The 16,358-nt window shown below is 39.9% G+C and overlaps 1 protein-coding gene and 1 long non-coding RNA gene across 5 annotated transcripts in view; one reads left to right on the forward strand and one right to left on the reverse strand.

The window, feature by feature from the left end:
* Positions 1-1,966: 1,966 nt before the first annotated feature.
* KIAA0319 (KIAA0319 ortholog) overlaps positions 1,967-16,358 on the reverse strand; it is a 67,361-nt gene continuing 52,969 nt past the window's right edge. For 3 of the 4 annotated variants that reach the window (XM_056521294.1, XM_056521292.1, XM_056521293.1), the window contains 6 exons: positions 12,117-12,276; positions 11,710-11,852; positions 10,423-10,545; positions 7,932-8,022; positions 5,557-5,648; positions 1,967-4,936 (listed from right to left, as the gene is read on the reverse strand). In XM_056521294.1, coding sequence (XP_056377269.1) covers positions 4,758-4,936; positions 5,557-5,648; positions 7,932-8,022; positions 10,423-10,545; positions 11,710-11,852; positions 12,117-12,276 — 788 coding nt within the window. In that variant the 3' untranslated portion in view covers positions 1,967-4,757. Of the gene's footprint in view, positions 4,937-5,556; positions 5,649-7,920; positions 8,023-10,422; positions 10,546-11,709; positions 11,853-12,116; positions 12,277-16,358 lie in introns of those variants that run through there. The other variant, XM_056521295.1, reaches the window with a different exon arrangement.
* LOC130273877 (uncharacterized) overlaps positions 11,805-16,358 on the forward strand; it is a 38,969-nt gene continuing 34,415 nt past the window's right edge. Inside the window, exon 1 of the long non-coding RNA XR_008844157.1 lies at positions 11,805-11,890. This is a non-coding gene — a long non-coding RNA (uncharacterized LOC130273877). The remainder of the gene's footprint in view (positions 11,891-16,358) is intronic.

A 16,358-nucleotide genomic window follows, 5' to 3' on the forward strand; every position in this document is an offset into this window, starting at 1 on the left:
TAGCTAAACCGCACGGATGATGGTGTACATGTAAAAAAAAAAAAGTCCTAAATTGTGCATTTTTGGTCACTTAACCCCTTAAGGGCGGAGGGTTTTTCAATTTTTGCATTTTCGTTTTTTCCTCATCACCTTCTAAAAATAAAACTTTCAAGTTTGCACCTAAAAATTCATATAATGGCTTATTTTTTGCGAAACCAATTCTACTTTGAAATGACATCAGTCATTTTACCCCAAAATCTACAGCGAAACGGGAAAAAAAATCATTGTGCAACAAAATGGAAGAAGAAACGCAATTTTGAAATTTCTGGGGGCTTCCGTTTCTACGCAGTACATTGTTCATTAAAAATGACACCTTATCTTTATTCTGTAGGTCCATACGGTGAAAATGATACCCTACTTATATAGGTTTTATTTTGTATTACTTCTGAAAAAAATCATAATACATGCAGGAAAATGTATACGTTTAAAATTGTCCTATTCTGACCCCTAAAATTTTATTTCTCCATGTATGGGGCGATATGAGGGCTCATTTTTTGCGCCATGATCTGAAGTTTTCATTGATACCATGTTTTGATCAGACTTTTTGATCGCTTTTTATACATTTTTTATGGTATAAAAAGTGACCAAAAATATGCTATTTTGGACTTTTGAATTTTTTTGCGCGTACACCATTGACCGTGCGCTTTACTTAACATTTAATTTTTATAGTTCGGAAATTTACGCACGCGGCGATACCACATGTTTATTTTTATTTACACTGGGTTTTTTTTATTGGGAAAAGGGGGGTGATTCAAACTTTTATTAGGGAAGGGGTTAAATGATCTTTATTAAAAAAAAATTCACTTTTATTTTGCAATGTTATAGCCCTCATAGGGGGCTATAACATGCTGTACATTGATTCAATACACTGATCACTGCTATTGCATTCAATGGCAGGGATCAGTGTTATCGGCGGTTGATTGCTCAAGCCTGGATTTCAGGCTTGGAGCAATCAATCACCGATCAGATGCGCAGGAGGCATGTAAGGCACTGTGTCCTAGCTAATTGGGACATCGCGATTTTACCGCGATGGTCCCGATCAGCCCGACTGAGCTGCCGGAAGCTTTTACTTTCACTTTAGACGCGTTGATCAACTTTCTAAAGAGTTAATGCTCGATCGGCGATGTCCGGCATTAGCCACGGGTCCTGGTTGCTTATAGCAACCGGGACCCACTGGGTATGATGCACGCTCACCTGCTGAGCGGGTGTCATACCTCAGCAGATGCTTATGGACGTTCATAAACGTCCATATGCGTTAAGGGGTTAATATACCATAACAAAAACTAATAAAAAGCAATCAAAAAGTCCCATCAAAACAAAAATGGTACCGATAAAAGCAACAGACGATGGCACAAAAAATTAGCCCTCATAGAGCCCCGTATGCGGAAAAATTAAAAAGTTATAGTGGTCAGAAGAGGACAATTTTAACCATACTAATATTGGTGCATATAGTTAGGATTTCTTTTAAAGTAGAAAAGAAAATAAAACCTACATAAATTGGGTATCCTTGTAATCGTATGGACCTACAGAATAAAGATCAGGTGTCCTGTTTACCGAAAATTGCACTGTGTAGAAACGGAAGCCCCCAAAATTTACAAAATGAATTTTTTTTCTTGTTTTTTTCCCCCTATTTTCTCCCACAAATAATGATTGATGTTATTACAAAGTACAATTGGTGATGCACAAACAAGCCCTTATATGAGTCTGTAGGTGCAAAATTGAAAGCATTAAGATTTTTAGAAGTAGAGGGAAAAACGAAAGTGCAAAAACGAAAATTGGCCTGGTCCTTAAGGTCAACATGGGCTTGGTAAAAGATCTCTTTTAGCATCAGGTATGCTTTGACGTCAATTATCTGTCCCTGCTTTATTTAAAAAATGCCCCTCAAAGTAACAGTGAAGAAAAGAAGTACTTATGTGGCACCAAACTAGACAGTTCAGTAATTTATTACAAATCTTTATTATTTTCTCTAATGTGCGGATTTGGACAACACCAGAGACCAAATATTGTTAACAGTACAAACTTTTACTGGATTAGTATTCGAAAACATCATATGTTAGGACATATTCCCATATGACTACATTTCATGTACTCTATATATACATAGTAGAGCTGGCATACACCTTTACATAGTGGTATTATGACTGTAAATATCGTATCTCGAGACACCTGTAAAAGTAGAATACTCGGTTGAAAAATATACAATAAAATGCTAGATAGCTCACATTTAAAAAGAAAAAAAAGTTCTCCGTATCAGACAAATATTCAGTTCTCAAATCCCTTAGCCACAATGTTAAAGGGAATTCCTGGTCATGAGGAAAAAGGCAACTTAGGGTGGGTTTGTAGTGTACAGGTGCCAGATCCGGCTGGGAGGAGCGAAAACCGTCCGCTCCCGTACCCCAGCCGGATCTGGCCAGAACCCCATTCATTTCAATGAGCCGACCGCAGTCAAACGCCATATACAGTTTTACCACCGGACCTAAAAACCAGAATCGGCACTTGAATCCGGTCAGCTCATTGAAATGAATGGGGTTCCGTCCGAATCCGGCTGGGGTACTGGAGCGGACGGTTTTCGCTCCTCCCAACTGGATCCGACAACGGTAAACTCCAAACATAGTGTGAACTGGCCCTTACCTACATAATGTTTAAATTTTGCCCTGGGTAAGGCCCATAGGCAAACACTATGACAAGTGAGAAGGTGATATGGACCACATTGTCCATAGTCTCTCATATCTGTGACCATATGGTTTACTTTTTGGAAAGTCACTTCTTTTCTCATGAGCTGATAATTTCTGGTCACAATTTTTTTTTCTATGTCAGACAAAATTTATTCTAAAATAATTTAAAGGAGCACTCCAGTGTTTTGGAGTTATTTTTGCCCATACTATGCAAACTCACCATCACTAGTCCTACAGCGCCATTTGTTTTATTCCAGCACTGCTGCATCTATACATTTTTTTACTCTAAATGAATCATGTGATCAGCAGTCTGACTCAAAAAAAGTTACTGTGCCTAATGGGTTTTGACTTCTTGTGGACTACAGTATGACATACTCACCTACCAAATCCCTTCCTCACCCAGATCTGTATACGTGCTATCTCTATAAAAATTAGAATTTATAGTAATACACTTCCCTTGAGGCTATGTTCACACATATTGCTGTGTTTTTCCCCAAACCATGTCAAAAATGGAGATACTGTACTGCATTTCTGCAAAATACAGTAAAATGTGTCATTTTTACCCAAGAATTTGAAAACTTGCTGCAAAAACAGCTAAAATGCAATTAAAATCTAATGCGCGATCACAGCCTAAATCTTCATAAAACACCTTAAAGGAGTACTCCGGGATATGAAACTTAGGGGATAAGTTTCAGATATCGCGGGGGTCCAACTGCTGGGGCCCCCCGCAATCTCCCGTATGGGGTCCTGGCATTCAGCGGCCAGGGGGGCGTCCGGCCACTGCATGACGCGGCAGCCAACACGCCCCCTCGTTACATCTATATGGGAGAGTTGGAGCACTGCATTGGTCAGTCTCAGCCTCTGCCATAGAAATGTATTGAAGGGGCGTGTCGGCCGCTGCCTCATGCGGCGGTCAAAACGCGTTATTTCTGCTAAGAGCCGAGGGCCCCGTAGGGGAGATCCTGGGGTTCCCCAGCAGTCGGACTCCCCCGCGATCTGAAACTTATCCCCTATCCTTAATTGTGATTATAGGTGAAATCACTTTTGTCTCATGGTAATGTTTCTCTGAAAAAAGCACTGAGTAAGAAAACTCATGAAATCTGCTTGTAATGTGAATTGACCCAAACCAACTTTTGAGTCTATTACATTCAGCTGGGTGATCTAGCAGCCTGATGAGATGACCAGATTTAATAATCAAACACCTCAGCCAAGGCCAGAGGAGTCACAGATTCTCTGTGCATCCAACATGGAGCCTGCCCCATACCTGCCACATCCGTTAACACAGGTAAGGAGAAGAACTACACAAGAACCTCTAAATCATTCTCTAATAATAGCTTATACTGCACTTTCTAAGCAAAACAAATTCCAGTAGGGAATCTGTCAGCTGTATTAGATGCGAAGAACTGCCACGGCAAGCCTTCTCGCTCACTCCCACCTCCCAGCCTGTCATGGCAGACCACGATTTTCAGTCTATGTAAAAAATCTGACATGCTGAGAAAATGACCAGATCATGATCACTAGCAGACTACGATCGAGTCTGCAGCCCCATAATGGGAAATGGGCCCGTATATGTCTGTACACAAATACAATTTCAGACAATTTGAGCTTCTGAAATCGTATCTGTGCAGCGGACACACGTGGTGGGAATGCAGCCAAAGTAAGGCTACAATCTTACTACAATTATACAAAGCAGCTGTGGGATCCAATCAAACCTGACCCTACCGTATCCCTGGCGTATCCCATTCATTTAAATGAGCCGAACTAAATCAGATAGTGACTCGAGTCGGCTCATTTTTAACCGTATCAGTTTTTATTGCCGGACTGAAAACCGCGGTCTGTCCGGCAGCTGTATTGCATAATTATAATGGGGTCGCACCCTTACTCAAGTTTGTATGTAGGTTATATCTGTGTAAGTGGTAATAGGTGTTCAAATGTTGATATTTACTTGAATATGTAAGCAATGAAATTGTAAACATTAATATCCTTGGTTTTGGTCAAATATATTTTCCTGAAAAATCCATTTATTTACCCACTGACAAAAGTTTATCTGCACTTTGAGCTGAAATTAAAAGGTGCACCATTTTTGAGGGGACCACTGGAAACATTTTTGGGGTTATCTTGGTCCACTTTATCTCGACTGAAAATTGTGTCTTGGTCACTGTCAAACTCAGACTCTGAAACCATAAGGCTGGAGTTATGTTCTGTGCTTCTGTGCTTTATACCTGTGGAACAGATTTCAGGGCAATAGGTCAGTGTCACGTTCTGGCTGCATATGCCAACAATCTACATATACATTAAAGGGGTTATCCAGGAAAAAACTTTTTTTTATATATCAACTGGCTCCAGAAAGTTAAACAGATTTGTAAATTACTTCTATTAAAAAAATCTTAATCCTTTCAGTACTTATGACCTTCTGAAGTTAAGGTTGTTCTTTTCTGTCTAAGTCCTCTCTAATGACACGTGTCTCGGGAACTGCTCAGTTTAGAAGCAAATCCCCATAGCAAACCTCTTCTAAACTGGGTGGTTCCCGAGACAGGTGTCATCAGAGAGCACTTAGACAGAAAAGAACAACCTTAACTTCAGAAGCTCATAAGTACTGAAAGGATTAAGATTTTTTAATAGAAGTAATTTACAAATCTGTTTAACTTTCTGGAGCCAGTTGATATATATAAAAAAAGTTTTTTCCCTGAATACCCTTTTAACTAGAATAATAAACAGGGACAGGTGAATGTTTAAAGCCCACCATGTGGTATGTGGTTTTCTATAGAGGTACATTATATCCTTATATAGAGGTTTACTAGACTTTTGTAACTAATTGCTCCATATTAGTTTTAGTACTCACCATACTTGGGTCTTAATGCCATTCTTTCTTGCTCATCAAAATTATCAAGAATTGTATACTTCGTTTTTTTCCGTATTTTTGTTCTTTTGCGGCTAAAATGTAAAAAAGGAAATTACGTGCAAGCGTCACACTGGAATTAAAACGATTTAGACCACATTTACAAGTAGACTTTAAGGGTCTATTAACACATACAGTATCCTGCGAATATATGATGCACAGGATTTGAAGCTGCATATTTTATGCTGCATAGTTTAAAGGAGAACTACGGGATTGAAAAATGTATCCCCTATCCTAAGGATAGGGGATAAGTTTCAGATCGCGGGGGGTTCGACCGCTGGGGCCCCCCTCGATCTCCCATACGGGGCCCCGGCTCTCTGGTTAGAGAGGGCGTGTTGACCACCGCACAAAGCAGCAGCCGACACGCCCCCTCCATACACTGCTATGGGATAGCCGGAAATTGCCAAAAGCAGCGCTTCGGCTCACCCATAACAGTAAATGGAGGGCGCGTGTCAGCTGCCACCTCATGCGGTGGTCAACACGCGCTCTCTATTCAGAGAGCCGCAGCCCCAGTGGTCGGACCCTCCGCGATCTGAAACTTATCCCCTATCTTTAGGATAGGGGATAACATTTTCAATCCCGTGGTTCTCCTTTAATGTAAACTGAATGACTGAACACAACTTCTAATCCTGCGCAGGAAAATATGTGCAGGATACTGTACGTGTAAATAGACCCTAAAGCTGTTTTACTGCAGTGTCCAAGTGGTTTCTGTTGGTGAATGGCAAATAAAGAAATTCTCATTCACATATTTTAGTTTTTAACCCCTTAAGGACGCAGGACGTAAATGTACGTCCTGGTGCAGTGGTACTTAACGCACCAGGACGTACATTTACGTCCTGTGCATAACCGCGGGCATCGGAGCGATGCCCGTGTCATGCGCGGCTGATCCCGGCTGCTGATTGCAGCCTAGGACCCGCCGGCAATGGCCGACACCCGCGATCTCGCGGGCGTCCGCCATTAACCCCTCAGGTGCCGGGATCAATACAGATCCCGGCATCTGCGGCAGTGCGCGATTTAAATGAACGATCGGATCGCCTGCAGCGTTGCTGCGGGGATCCGATCATTCAGAACGCCACACGGAGGTCCCCTCACCTTCCGGCTCCCGGCGTCTTCTGCTCTGGTCTGAGATCGAGCAGACCAGAACAGAAGATAGCCGATAACACTGATCTGTTCTATGTCCTATACATAGAACAGATCAGTATTAGCAATCATGGTATTGCTATGAATAGTCCCCTATGGGGACTATTCAAGTGTAAAAAAAAATGTAAAAAAATTTAAAAGTAAAAGTGAAAAAAAAGTGAAAAATCCCCTCCCCCAATAAAAAAGTAAAACGTCAGTTTTTTCCTATTTTACCCCCAAAAAGCGTAAAAAAAAAATTTTATAGACATATTTGGTATCGCCGCGTGCGTAAATGTCCGAACTATTAAAATAAAATGTTATTGATCCCGTACGGTGAACGGCGTGAACGTAAAAAAAAAGTCCAAAATTGCTACTTTTTTAATACATTTTATTAAAAAAAATTATAAAAAATGTATTAAAATTTTTTTATATGCAAATGTGGTATCAAAAAAAAGTACAGATCATGGCGCAAAAAATTTGCCCTCATACCGCCACTTATACGGGAAAATAAAAAAGTAAGAGGTCATCAAAATAAAGGGATTTTAAACGTACTAATTTGGTTAAAAAGTTTGTGATTTTTTTTTAAGCACAACAATAATATAAAAGTATGTAATAATGGGTATCATTTTAATCGTATTGACCCTCAGAATAAAGAACACACATTATTTTTACCGTAAATTGTACGGCATGAAAACGAAACCTTCCAAAATTTGCAAAATTGCGTTTTTCTTTTTAACTTCCCCCCAAAAATAGTGTTTTTTGGTTGCGCCATACATTTTATGATATAATGAGTGATGTCATTACAAAGGACAACTGGTCGCGCAATAAACAAGCCCTCATACTAGTCTGTGGATGAAAATATAAAAGAGTTATGATTTTTAGAAGGCGAGGAGGAAAAAATGAAAACGTAAAAATTAAATTGTCTGAGTCCTTAAGGCCAAAATGGGATGAGTCCTTAAGGGGTTAAACGTGTTGCACTTTGTTTGGAATTTATGTGCCAATATATTTACCATTCATTTTACTGGGGTAAAACGGAGTTATGCAGTGTGCAGGTTGACATTATGACTATTTTAATAAGTTGTAAAATTATACAGAAAAATGTACTTAGAATATATAAATTATGTATAAAATTATATAATATTCCTCTTTTTTAGGAAAAAAAAAATACAGAAAGAAGGCTTTACATACATGCAGTTTACCTTTTGTAGCAACACATGCAGACCCATGTAAGTCCCATTAGGAATGCAACCAAGGCAAATGTTAGTACAATGATGTAGAGAACACTCCATTCTGGAAAACAAGATGTAGTAAAATGATAAAGAGGCACTCTCGCTTTAATGATGTTGTATTAAAGGGAATCTGTCATTCGCTTCACCTGTACTAACTTATTGGTATAGGCTTATAGTGGGGGTGACGCTAATGACAATAGCACTTACCTTATCTTGATTGGTGCTTCCATTCTTCCAATATTCTCGGTTTTCTGGATATGTAAATGAGGGAGTTTGGTGCAAGAAGGGCATTCCCAAGTCTCAAGTGTACTGTGACGTCCAGCATCTTCATAGTAACGCCTTCCCCTAAGCTGATCCTCCTTCCCTCACTTCATATTACTTGTGGCCACAGTTGCACATGCGCAATCGTAACTGACAGGCGATATGAAGTGAATTCTCTGCTCGCAATAGAGATTTCACAAAGAAGGAGAGGTGTCTAGATGCAGAGTGGAGCTTCGTTCTGCAGAAGAGGAGAATCAGCACAGGGGATGAGGGCATTACTATGAGGATGCCAGCCCAGACGTCACAGTGCACTTGGGGTCGGGAAACCCTTGTGTGCACCAAGCTTCTTCTTTTGCATATTCAGAAAACCAGGACTATCAGAAGAATGGAGGAACTGATCATCAAATATTGTCATCACCTGCACTACAAACCTATATCAATGGGTTAGTACAGGTGATCCTCATGATAGATTCCCTTTAAATTAATTGCATTTTCCTTCAAAGCCAAATGTACAATAAAAGGTCTTGAAGACTGCTTCCTATAAACTCACCTATAAAATCTCGGCCAGACCTATACCGCTTCATGTGTATCAATCTCGCCATTTAATATGTCAATTATTTTTTTTGCTGATTAGAGCCAAATACTGAAACATGTTCATTTTTCCAATGTGTTCCTATTCTCTGTAATTTTTTTTTTGCCCACTATAATCCGGTCAGCCATATTGCTTGAGCCTCTGCTCTTTCAACTGGATTTAGAGATATGCTTCAATTACATGGACTTAGGAAATAGTAAACTGGAGCTGACACACTGACTTTGATGGAACAGTTTTCTTGGCATGCTCTGTCCAAAGGCCAGTGTGCAGGCAAGAAGAGTAGGTAAACTGTGAACATCACCTATTGTGAATGGCCAGGTCTAGTCTTATCTATGTACTAGTGTCCCCTTTCATTGCAGTCCTGCCTATCATGATGGTAAGACTGATGAAAAGGTTTCTCTACAGAATAGGAAGTGTCATCTTACTATTAGACTTGGTGGACAGAAGGAAAACTGCAAGATTTCAGGATTTATTATTATTATAATTTTTTATCTAGACAGTAAAATGGAAAAATAGATACAAAATCATACCAAATTCCTAAAAACTTGATGAAAAATAGGTCATATTATAATGACTAATTCCCTTCAAACTTTCCAATGATCAAATGATTGGCAGCTGGAAGAATAACTGGGACTTCTTTGACAACCCAATAGCAGGTATTAGTTGTTTTAAAACCGTATCGAACACATAAAATGTAAAGAACACATGCAAGAACAGGCTCCAAGATATTTTAATATCAATACGGTAATGCAAAGTGTTTGCTACAGTAAATAAATGAAGTTTTATATCGGAATAAAATACAAACATTGTGCAGGTCATCATCATCAAAGTGCTGATTTATATTGTGGCGTACATGAAGTCAAATGAATCCTTGAAACATTTACAGTTAAGGATATATTTTTGTACATAATATAAGGACTAGAAGTTTTGCTTTTGTCTATAAATACAGCGGGGATAAAAAGATTGGGCACCCCAAGTAACAATTTGTATTACTGTGCATAAAGAAGCCAAGGAAAGATGGAAAAAATCTCCAAAAGGCATCAAATTACAGATTAGACATTCTTATAATATGTCAACAAAAGTTAGATTTTATATATATCATTTACACTTTCAAAATAACAGAAAACAAAAAAAATGGCGTCTGCAAAAGTTTGGGCACCCTGCAGAGTTTATAGCATGCACTTGATTCAATAAAATTTCAGCAAATTTTGGATGCTAACTTGATGCCATCTGTGAAAAAGCTGAAGTTAAAGAGAGGATGGCTTCTGTGATACTTGCCAAAGGGGGCAGTACAAGGTATTAACTCTGCAGGGTGCCCAAACTTTTGCAGATGACATTTTGTTTTCTGTTATTTTGAAAGTGTAAATGATGGAAATAAAATCTAACTTTTGTTGACATATTATAAGAATGACTAATCTGTAATTTGATGCCTTTTGGAGATTTTTCCATCTTTCCTTGGCTTCTTTATGCACATTAATATAAATTGTTACCTGGGGTGCCCAAACTTTTGATTCCCACTGTATTGGTTGTGAACTGCACTCTATATAATGCTCACAGTGAGCAGAAATGCAGTCAAAGACCAGCAACATAAGTTAGGAATTTACTTACCACAATTGCTCTCTCCATCACTGACATATCTTCGTAACCAGTTCTCCATCCAAAATGGATAGCAAATACAGGATTTTGTTATTGGATCACAGTGCCCATGGCCCGAACATTTTAGAAGACACACTAAGGTAAAGAGTATGGTAAGTTTAATTTTTGCAAACACCCACAAGAGTCAAGAACAAGCTTTAAGTTTAAAAGCAAGCGGAACAATGGCTGAGATTAAAAAGTACCTGTCAGCAAATAAACTGTTCTCAACTACCTCAGGCTATGTTCCCTAACTACTCCTCACACCCCTCCAGCCCTTAAAAAGATTTTCAGAGCTTTGATAAGCTGTGTATCATACCTTTCTTCTTGCTCACATAGTGCAATTTCCCAGCAGTAGAAAGTGGGCGTTTCCCAGCAGGCATGACATCACTGAAGCCTGTTGGGGGACCACTTCTGCCGTCACATGGTTGCAGAGCTGTGATGAATAGAAGACGGCTCTGTGCATGTTTCAGTCTGTGTTGCTATCAGTGAGGCTCTCCTGCAGCCTTCAGTCTGTGCACCTTTCACTTTCTGTGCAGCTGTCAATCAAGCTCAGTGCAGAGAGAAACACTTCCTTAGTTTGGACTCCTGCCAGGCCGGGCGGAGACCGAACTCACAGTATTAATTGTGACAGGAACAGAGCCACCTAGTGGCTGTATTTTAAACATATTTATGTTGATAATTTTAAAAGCAAGTGAATGGGAAAGTGTCTACTAATTACACAAGGAACACTATATTAACAGTTGTCAAGTGGGCGGTCCTGCTCAGTGATTGAGAGCTCCTTCTCTATAAAACCTTATACATGGATAGCTGTCATTTCCTGATTAGGACCGCCCACTTGACTACTTGGTCCAGAATGAGCAGAGAGTTTAAATTAAAATATGACAAGTTATCCTGGAACTTTCCCCCCAAAACGATATATCCATTTACTCTGCTCCTTCTGCTCTATAACGTGAAGACTGGACTGCATAAGGAATTAGAAAGATCTGTTTCTTATCTCTGCATGCACTTAAGCATGCAAACATTGGTTTATATTATGAAACATAGGTTGATATAAGGAATTACTATTACATTTATTATGTACAATTTTGTTGAAAAATAGATGTTCTAGCTAGTATATTTTTGTTCTATCTAGTAGCTAGATAGAATACAATGTCTTGGTAGCATAGATATAACAACTAAGTGTTGCTTGCTACCAGTCATCATGATCAGTTACACTCTATAGAGAACTGTAGTGAGTTCAGTCTTTAAAGTGAAACTTACCAGCTGTGTCCACTCTGAGCACGTTGTAAAATAGAAAATCTGCCTTTTCCTTTAAAAGCTGCTTCTGTAGTGTGTGTGCAACATCGATTGACTTTCTTATTTTAACAGGATGACCACTCTGAACATAGAAGAGAATCACAGTGCTGTACGTGGAGAGAAATATAATGCTTGTCATACAGAGGTTAAGAAAAACTCAATAATAGAAGAGCAAACTGCCAAGTTATCATGTATTTGTAGGAATAGCCACCAAAAGCATAGTCAAATATACAGTACTCACTGATGTCACAGTATTGACTACTAATACTGCAATTATTGTATATTAGAAGTTAGTGAGCACAGCAACAACTGTCTTTTTACATGTTATTAAGTTTATTGACCCATAATATGGATTAAAAACTGAAAAATACCTTATAACTGAATGTGCTTGTATCTTCTGAACCTTCACGTCAGAATCCAGAACATTGAGCAGGACAGCCAGCTGTCTCACTAAAGTGTCTTTCTGTTGTTCACTTAGCTGACTGACAGCCACTTCTAAAATCAGCTCCACCAAGTTTTCTTTTCTTGGATCTTTAAAAACATATAAAAATGATAAAACATTACATAGAAAAAGTAACATTCATAACAATGCAGATGTGTATTGCACAGCAAAGGTTAAAGGGGTATTCCGGGCAAAAACATCTTATCCCCTATCAAAAGGATAGGGGATAAGATGTCTGATCCCGGGGGGCCTGCCGCTGGGACCCCCCACGATCTCCCTGCAGCAGCCCGCATTCTATGCGTAGCTGCGTCTGAAGTTTTGGAAACCTCCAGGCTTCCAAGATGGGGACGTGACGTCACGCCACATTCCCTCCATTCATTTCTATGGGAGGGGGGGTAACAGCCGCAACGCCCCCTCCCATAGACAAAACGTGTTACTGCAATCCTTTCCATGAGAAATACTTCATTTTCTCGAAAAATGTCAGGGGTGCCAACAACTACAGCCATGACTCTGTGCGTATATACATATATATATATATACATATATATATATAAACTGTTCGGTAGTTATTACTATACTTACATTGAGTTACCACCTATATAAACAATTGACTTGGCTACTGAAATCCATCATGTTAAATCATTATTTCCTCTTACGAGGAGAGTCAAACACCCCCATACACATCAAGCTACATTGTCAGTTGGGACATCTAACATGTATAAGCTCCAACAGGTATTCATATTAAGGGTAGGTTCACACATACAGGATCCTGCGCAGATTTGATGCTCAGGATTTGTAACTGCCGATTAGAAGCTGTGCTTACTCATTTAGTTTACATTAAAATCTGCTGCAGGGAGATCGCTGGGGGTCCCAGCTGCGGGCCCCCCGCGATCAGACATCTTATCCCCTATCCTTTCGATAGGGGATAATGTTTTTGCCCAGAATACCCCTTTAACTATCATTTCATTAAACTTTTGACATGTTATAGTGACATTTTAAGAACAAAAGGTGCTAAAACTGAGCAATGGGTGTATGGACTCAATGACATTTTTGTATGTTCACATGTATCCTGATGCTCAGGATTTTCTGCTGCAGATTTCAGTGTAAACTAAATGACTGAGCACAGCTTCTAATCGGCAGTTACAAATCCTGTGCATCAAATCTGCGCAGGATACTGTATGTGTGAACCTACCCTTAATATGAATACCTGTTGGAGCTTATACATGTTAGATGTCCCAACCTGACGATGTAGCTTGACGTGTATGGGGTGGTTGACTCTCCTCGTAAGAGGAAATAAGGATTTGACATGATGGATTTCAGTAGCCAAGTCAATTGTCTATATAGGTGGTAACTCAATGTCAGTAAAGTAATAACTACCGAACAGATATAAATATATATATATATATATATATATATATATATATATATATATATATCTCATGGCTGTAATTGTTGGCACGCCTGAAATTTTTATAGAAAATGAAGTCTTTCCCACAGAAAAGGATTGCAGTAACACATATTTTGCTATACACATGTTTATTCCCTTTGTGTGTATTGTAACTAAACCAAAAAAGGGAGGAAAAAAAGCAAATTGGACATAATGTCACACCAAACTCCAAAAATGGGCTGGACAAAATTATTGGCACCCTTTCAAAATTGTGGAAAAATCTGATTGTTTCAAGCATGTGATGCTCCTAAAAAGGAGAGAATAAAAAGGAGAGAAGTTCACTAAGTATTTGCATTGTGTGAGAACAGAAAGAGGAGAAGAGAACTGTCTGAGGACTTGAGAACCAAAATTGTGGAAAAATATCAACAATCTCAAGGTTACATCTCCAAAGATCTAGATTGTTGTCCACAGTGCGCAACATTATCAAGAAGTTTGTAAACCATGGCACTGTAGATAATCTCCCTGGGCATGGACGGAAGAGAAAAATGATGAAAGGTGTCAATGCAGGATAGTCCGGATGGTGGACAAGCAGCCCCAAACAAGTTCCAAAGATATTCAAGCTGTCCTGCAGGAACGCTATGGCAGGAGACCCAGGAGGACCCCACTGCTGACACAGAGACATAAAAAAGCCAGACTACATTTTGCCAAAATTAACTTAAGCCAAAATCCTTCTGGGAACACGTCTTGTGGACAGATGAGACAAAGATAGAGCTTTTTGGTAAAGCACATCATTCTACTGTTTACCAAAAACAGAATTAGGCCTACAAAGAAAAGAACACAGTACCTACAGTGAAATATGGTGGAGGTTCAATGATGTTTTGGGGTTGTTTTGCTGCCTCTGGCACTGGGTGCCTTAAATGTGTGCAAAGCATCATGAAATCTGAGGATTACCAATGGATTTTGGGTAGCACTGTACAGTCCAGTGTCAGAAAGTTGGGTTTGTGTGAGATCTTGGGTCTTCAGAAGGACAATGACCCCAAACACATGTCAAAAAGCACCCAGACATGGATGGCAACAAAGTGCTGGAGAGTTCAGAAGTGGCCAGCAATGAGTCCAGATCTAAATCCCATTGAACACCTTTGGAGAGATCAAAAAATTGCTGTTGGGAAAAGGCGCCCTTCCAATAAGAGAGACCTGGAGCAGTTTGCAAAGGAAGAGTGGTCCAACATTCCGGCTCAGAGGTGTAAGAAGCTTATTGATGGTTATAGGAAGTGATGGATTACAGTTATTTTTTTTCAAAGGGTGTGCAACCAAATATTAATTTAAGGGTGCCAATAATTTTGTCCAGCCCATTTTTGGAGTTTGGTGTGACATTATGTCCAATTTGCTCTTTTACCTCACTTTTTTGGTTTAGTTCCAATACACACAAAGGGAACAAACATGTGTATAGCAAAACGTGTTACAAGAATCCTTTTCTGTGAGAAAAGCTGGCAGGATAATTGATGCCATATTACAAGGATATGCTATCAATAGGAGACTGTTGTGGATTTAATTGTTGGTACCACCACCAATGAAAATAACAAATGGGGAAGTTTTCCTTTAGCTTTTAATAAGTAATTGAGATTAAGCTGCAATACTAGTTCTTCTTGTGATCAAAAGGGGCCCTAGCGTTCTGTATCGATCACAGATTGATTGCAGATGTCTCTGGAATATGTTATAAATCATTATTAGTACAGAACTCCTTAGGACCCATGCACCCAGACTCTGTACAGTGGTTCATGGACCTACAGGTACTCCATATGCCCCTTAATGAGGTACCAATATTTTTCCTACTATACTTCTAAGGGACAATACATCAATAACAAGATATGTAAAGGAGCATGTCACTATTTTTTTCTCCCAGATTCCATGTAAATCCATGAGAACCTTTGTTTGCCTCCATATAAAACCAAAGGTTAATGGAGGTTCATACCAGTTGATTTGTTATCTTTATCTAAAACTGGTCTATAATACAGCTGTTGTCAACACACCTTAAAGCAATAAAATATGCCCACTGTACAGTCCCTCAAATGCATCTATCATGGCTCATTGGCGAAAAAGATCACATGACCAGCTGAGTGTGATGCTGGTTTAGTGCACTCCCTTAGATGTTATGATATTAAAGGGGTACTCCGCCCCTAGACATCTTATGCCCTATCCAAAGGATAGGGGACAAGATGTCAGATCGCCGCAGTGCCGCTGCTGGGGAGCCCCGGGATCCCCGCTGCGGCACTGCGCTATCATTACAGCATAGAGCGAGTTCGTAATGACGCAATACAGGGGCCGGAGCATCGTTACGTCACGGCTCTGCCCCTCGTTACGTCACGGCCCGCCCCTTTCAATACAAGTCTATGGGAGGGGGCGCGGCGATCATTACACCCCCTGCCATAGACTTGCATTAAGGGGACGGGCCGTGATGTCACGAGGGGCGGAGCCAATGACGTCACACGGCTCCGTCCCCTGTATCACCCATCATTACGCACAGAGCGAACTCGCTCTGTGCTGTAATGATAGCGCTGTGCCGCAGTGGGGATCCCGGGGCTCCCCAGCAGTGGCACCGCGGCGATCTGACATCTTATCCCCTATCCTTTGGATAGGGGATAAGATGTTTAGGGGCGGAGTACCCCTTTAAAAGGCTTATCCAGGAATAGAAAAACAAAGATAATTTATTCCAAAAACAATGCTACTCTTGTCCTCAGGTTGGGTGGGATATTGCTGCTCAGTTCTGGTGAAGTGAATGGAGCC

This window comes from Hyla sarda, chromosome 5 (genome assembly GCF_029499605.1).
Source record: "Hyla sarda isolate aHylSar1 chromosome 5, aHylSar1.hap1, whole genome shotgun sequence".
In the NCBI taxonomy this organism is placed as follows: domain Eukaryota; kingdom Metazoa; phylum Chordata; class Amphibia; order Anura; family Hylidae; genus Hyla; species Hyla sarda.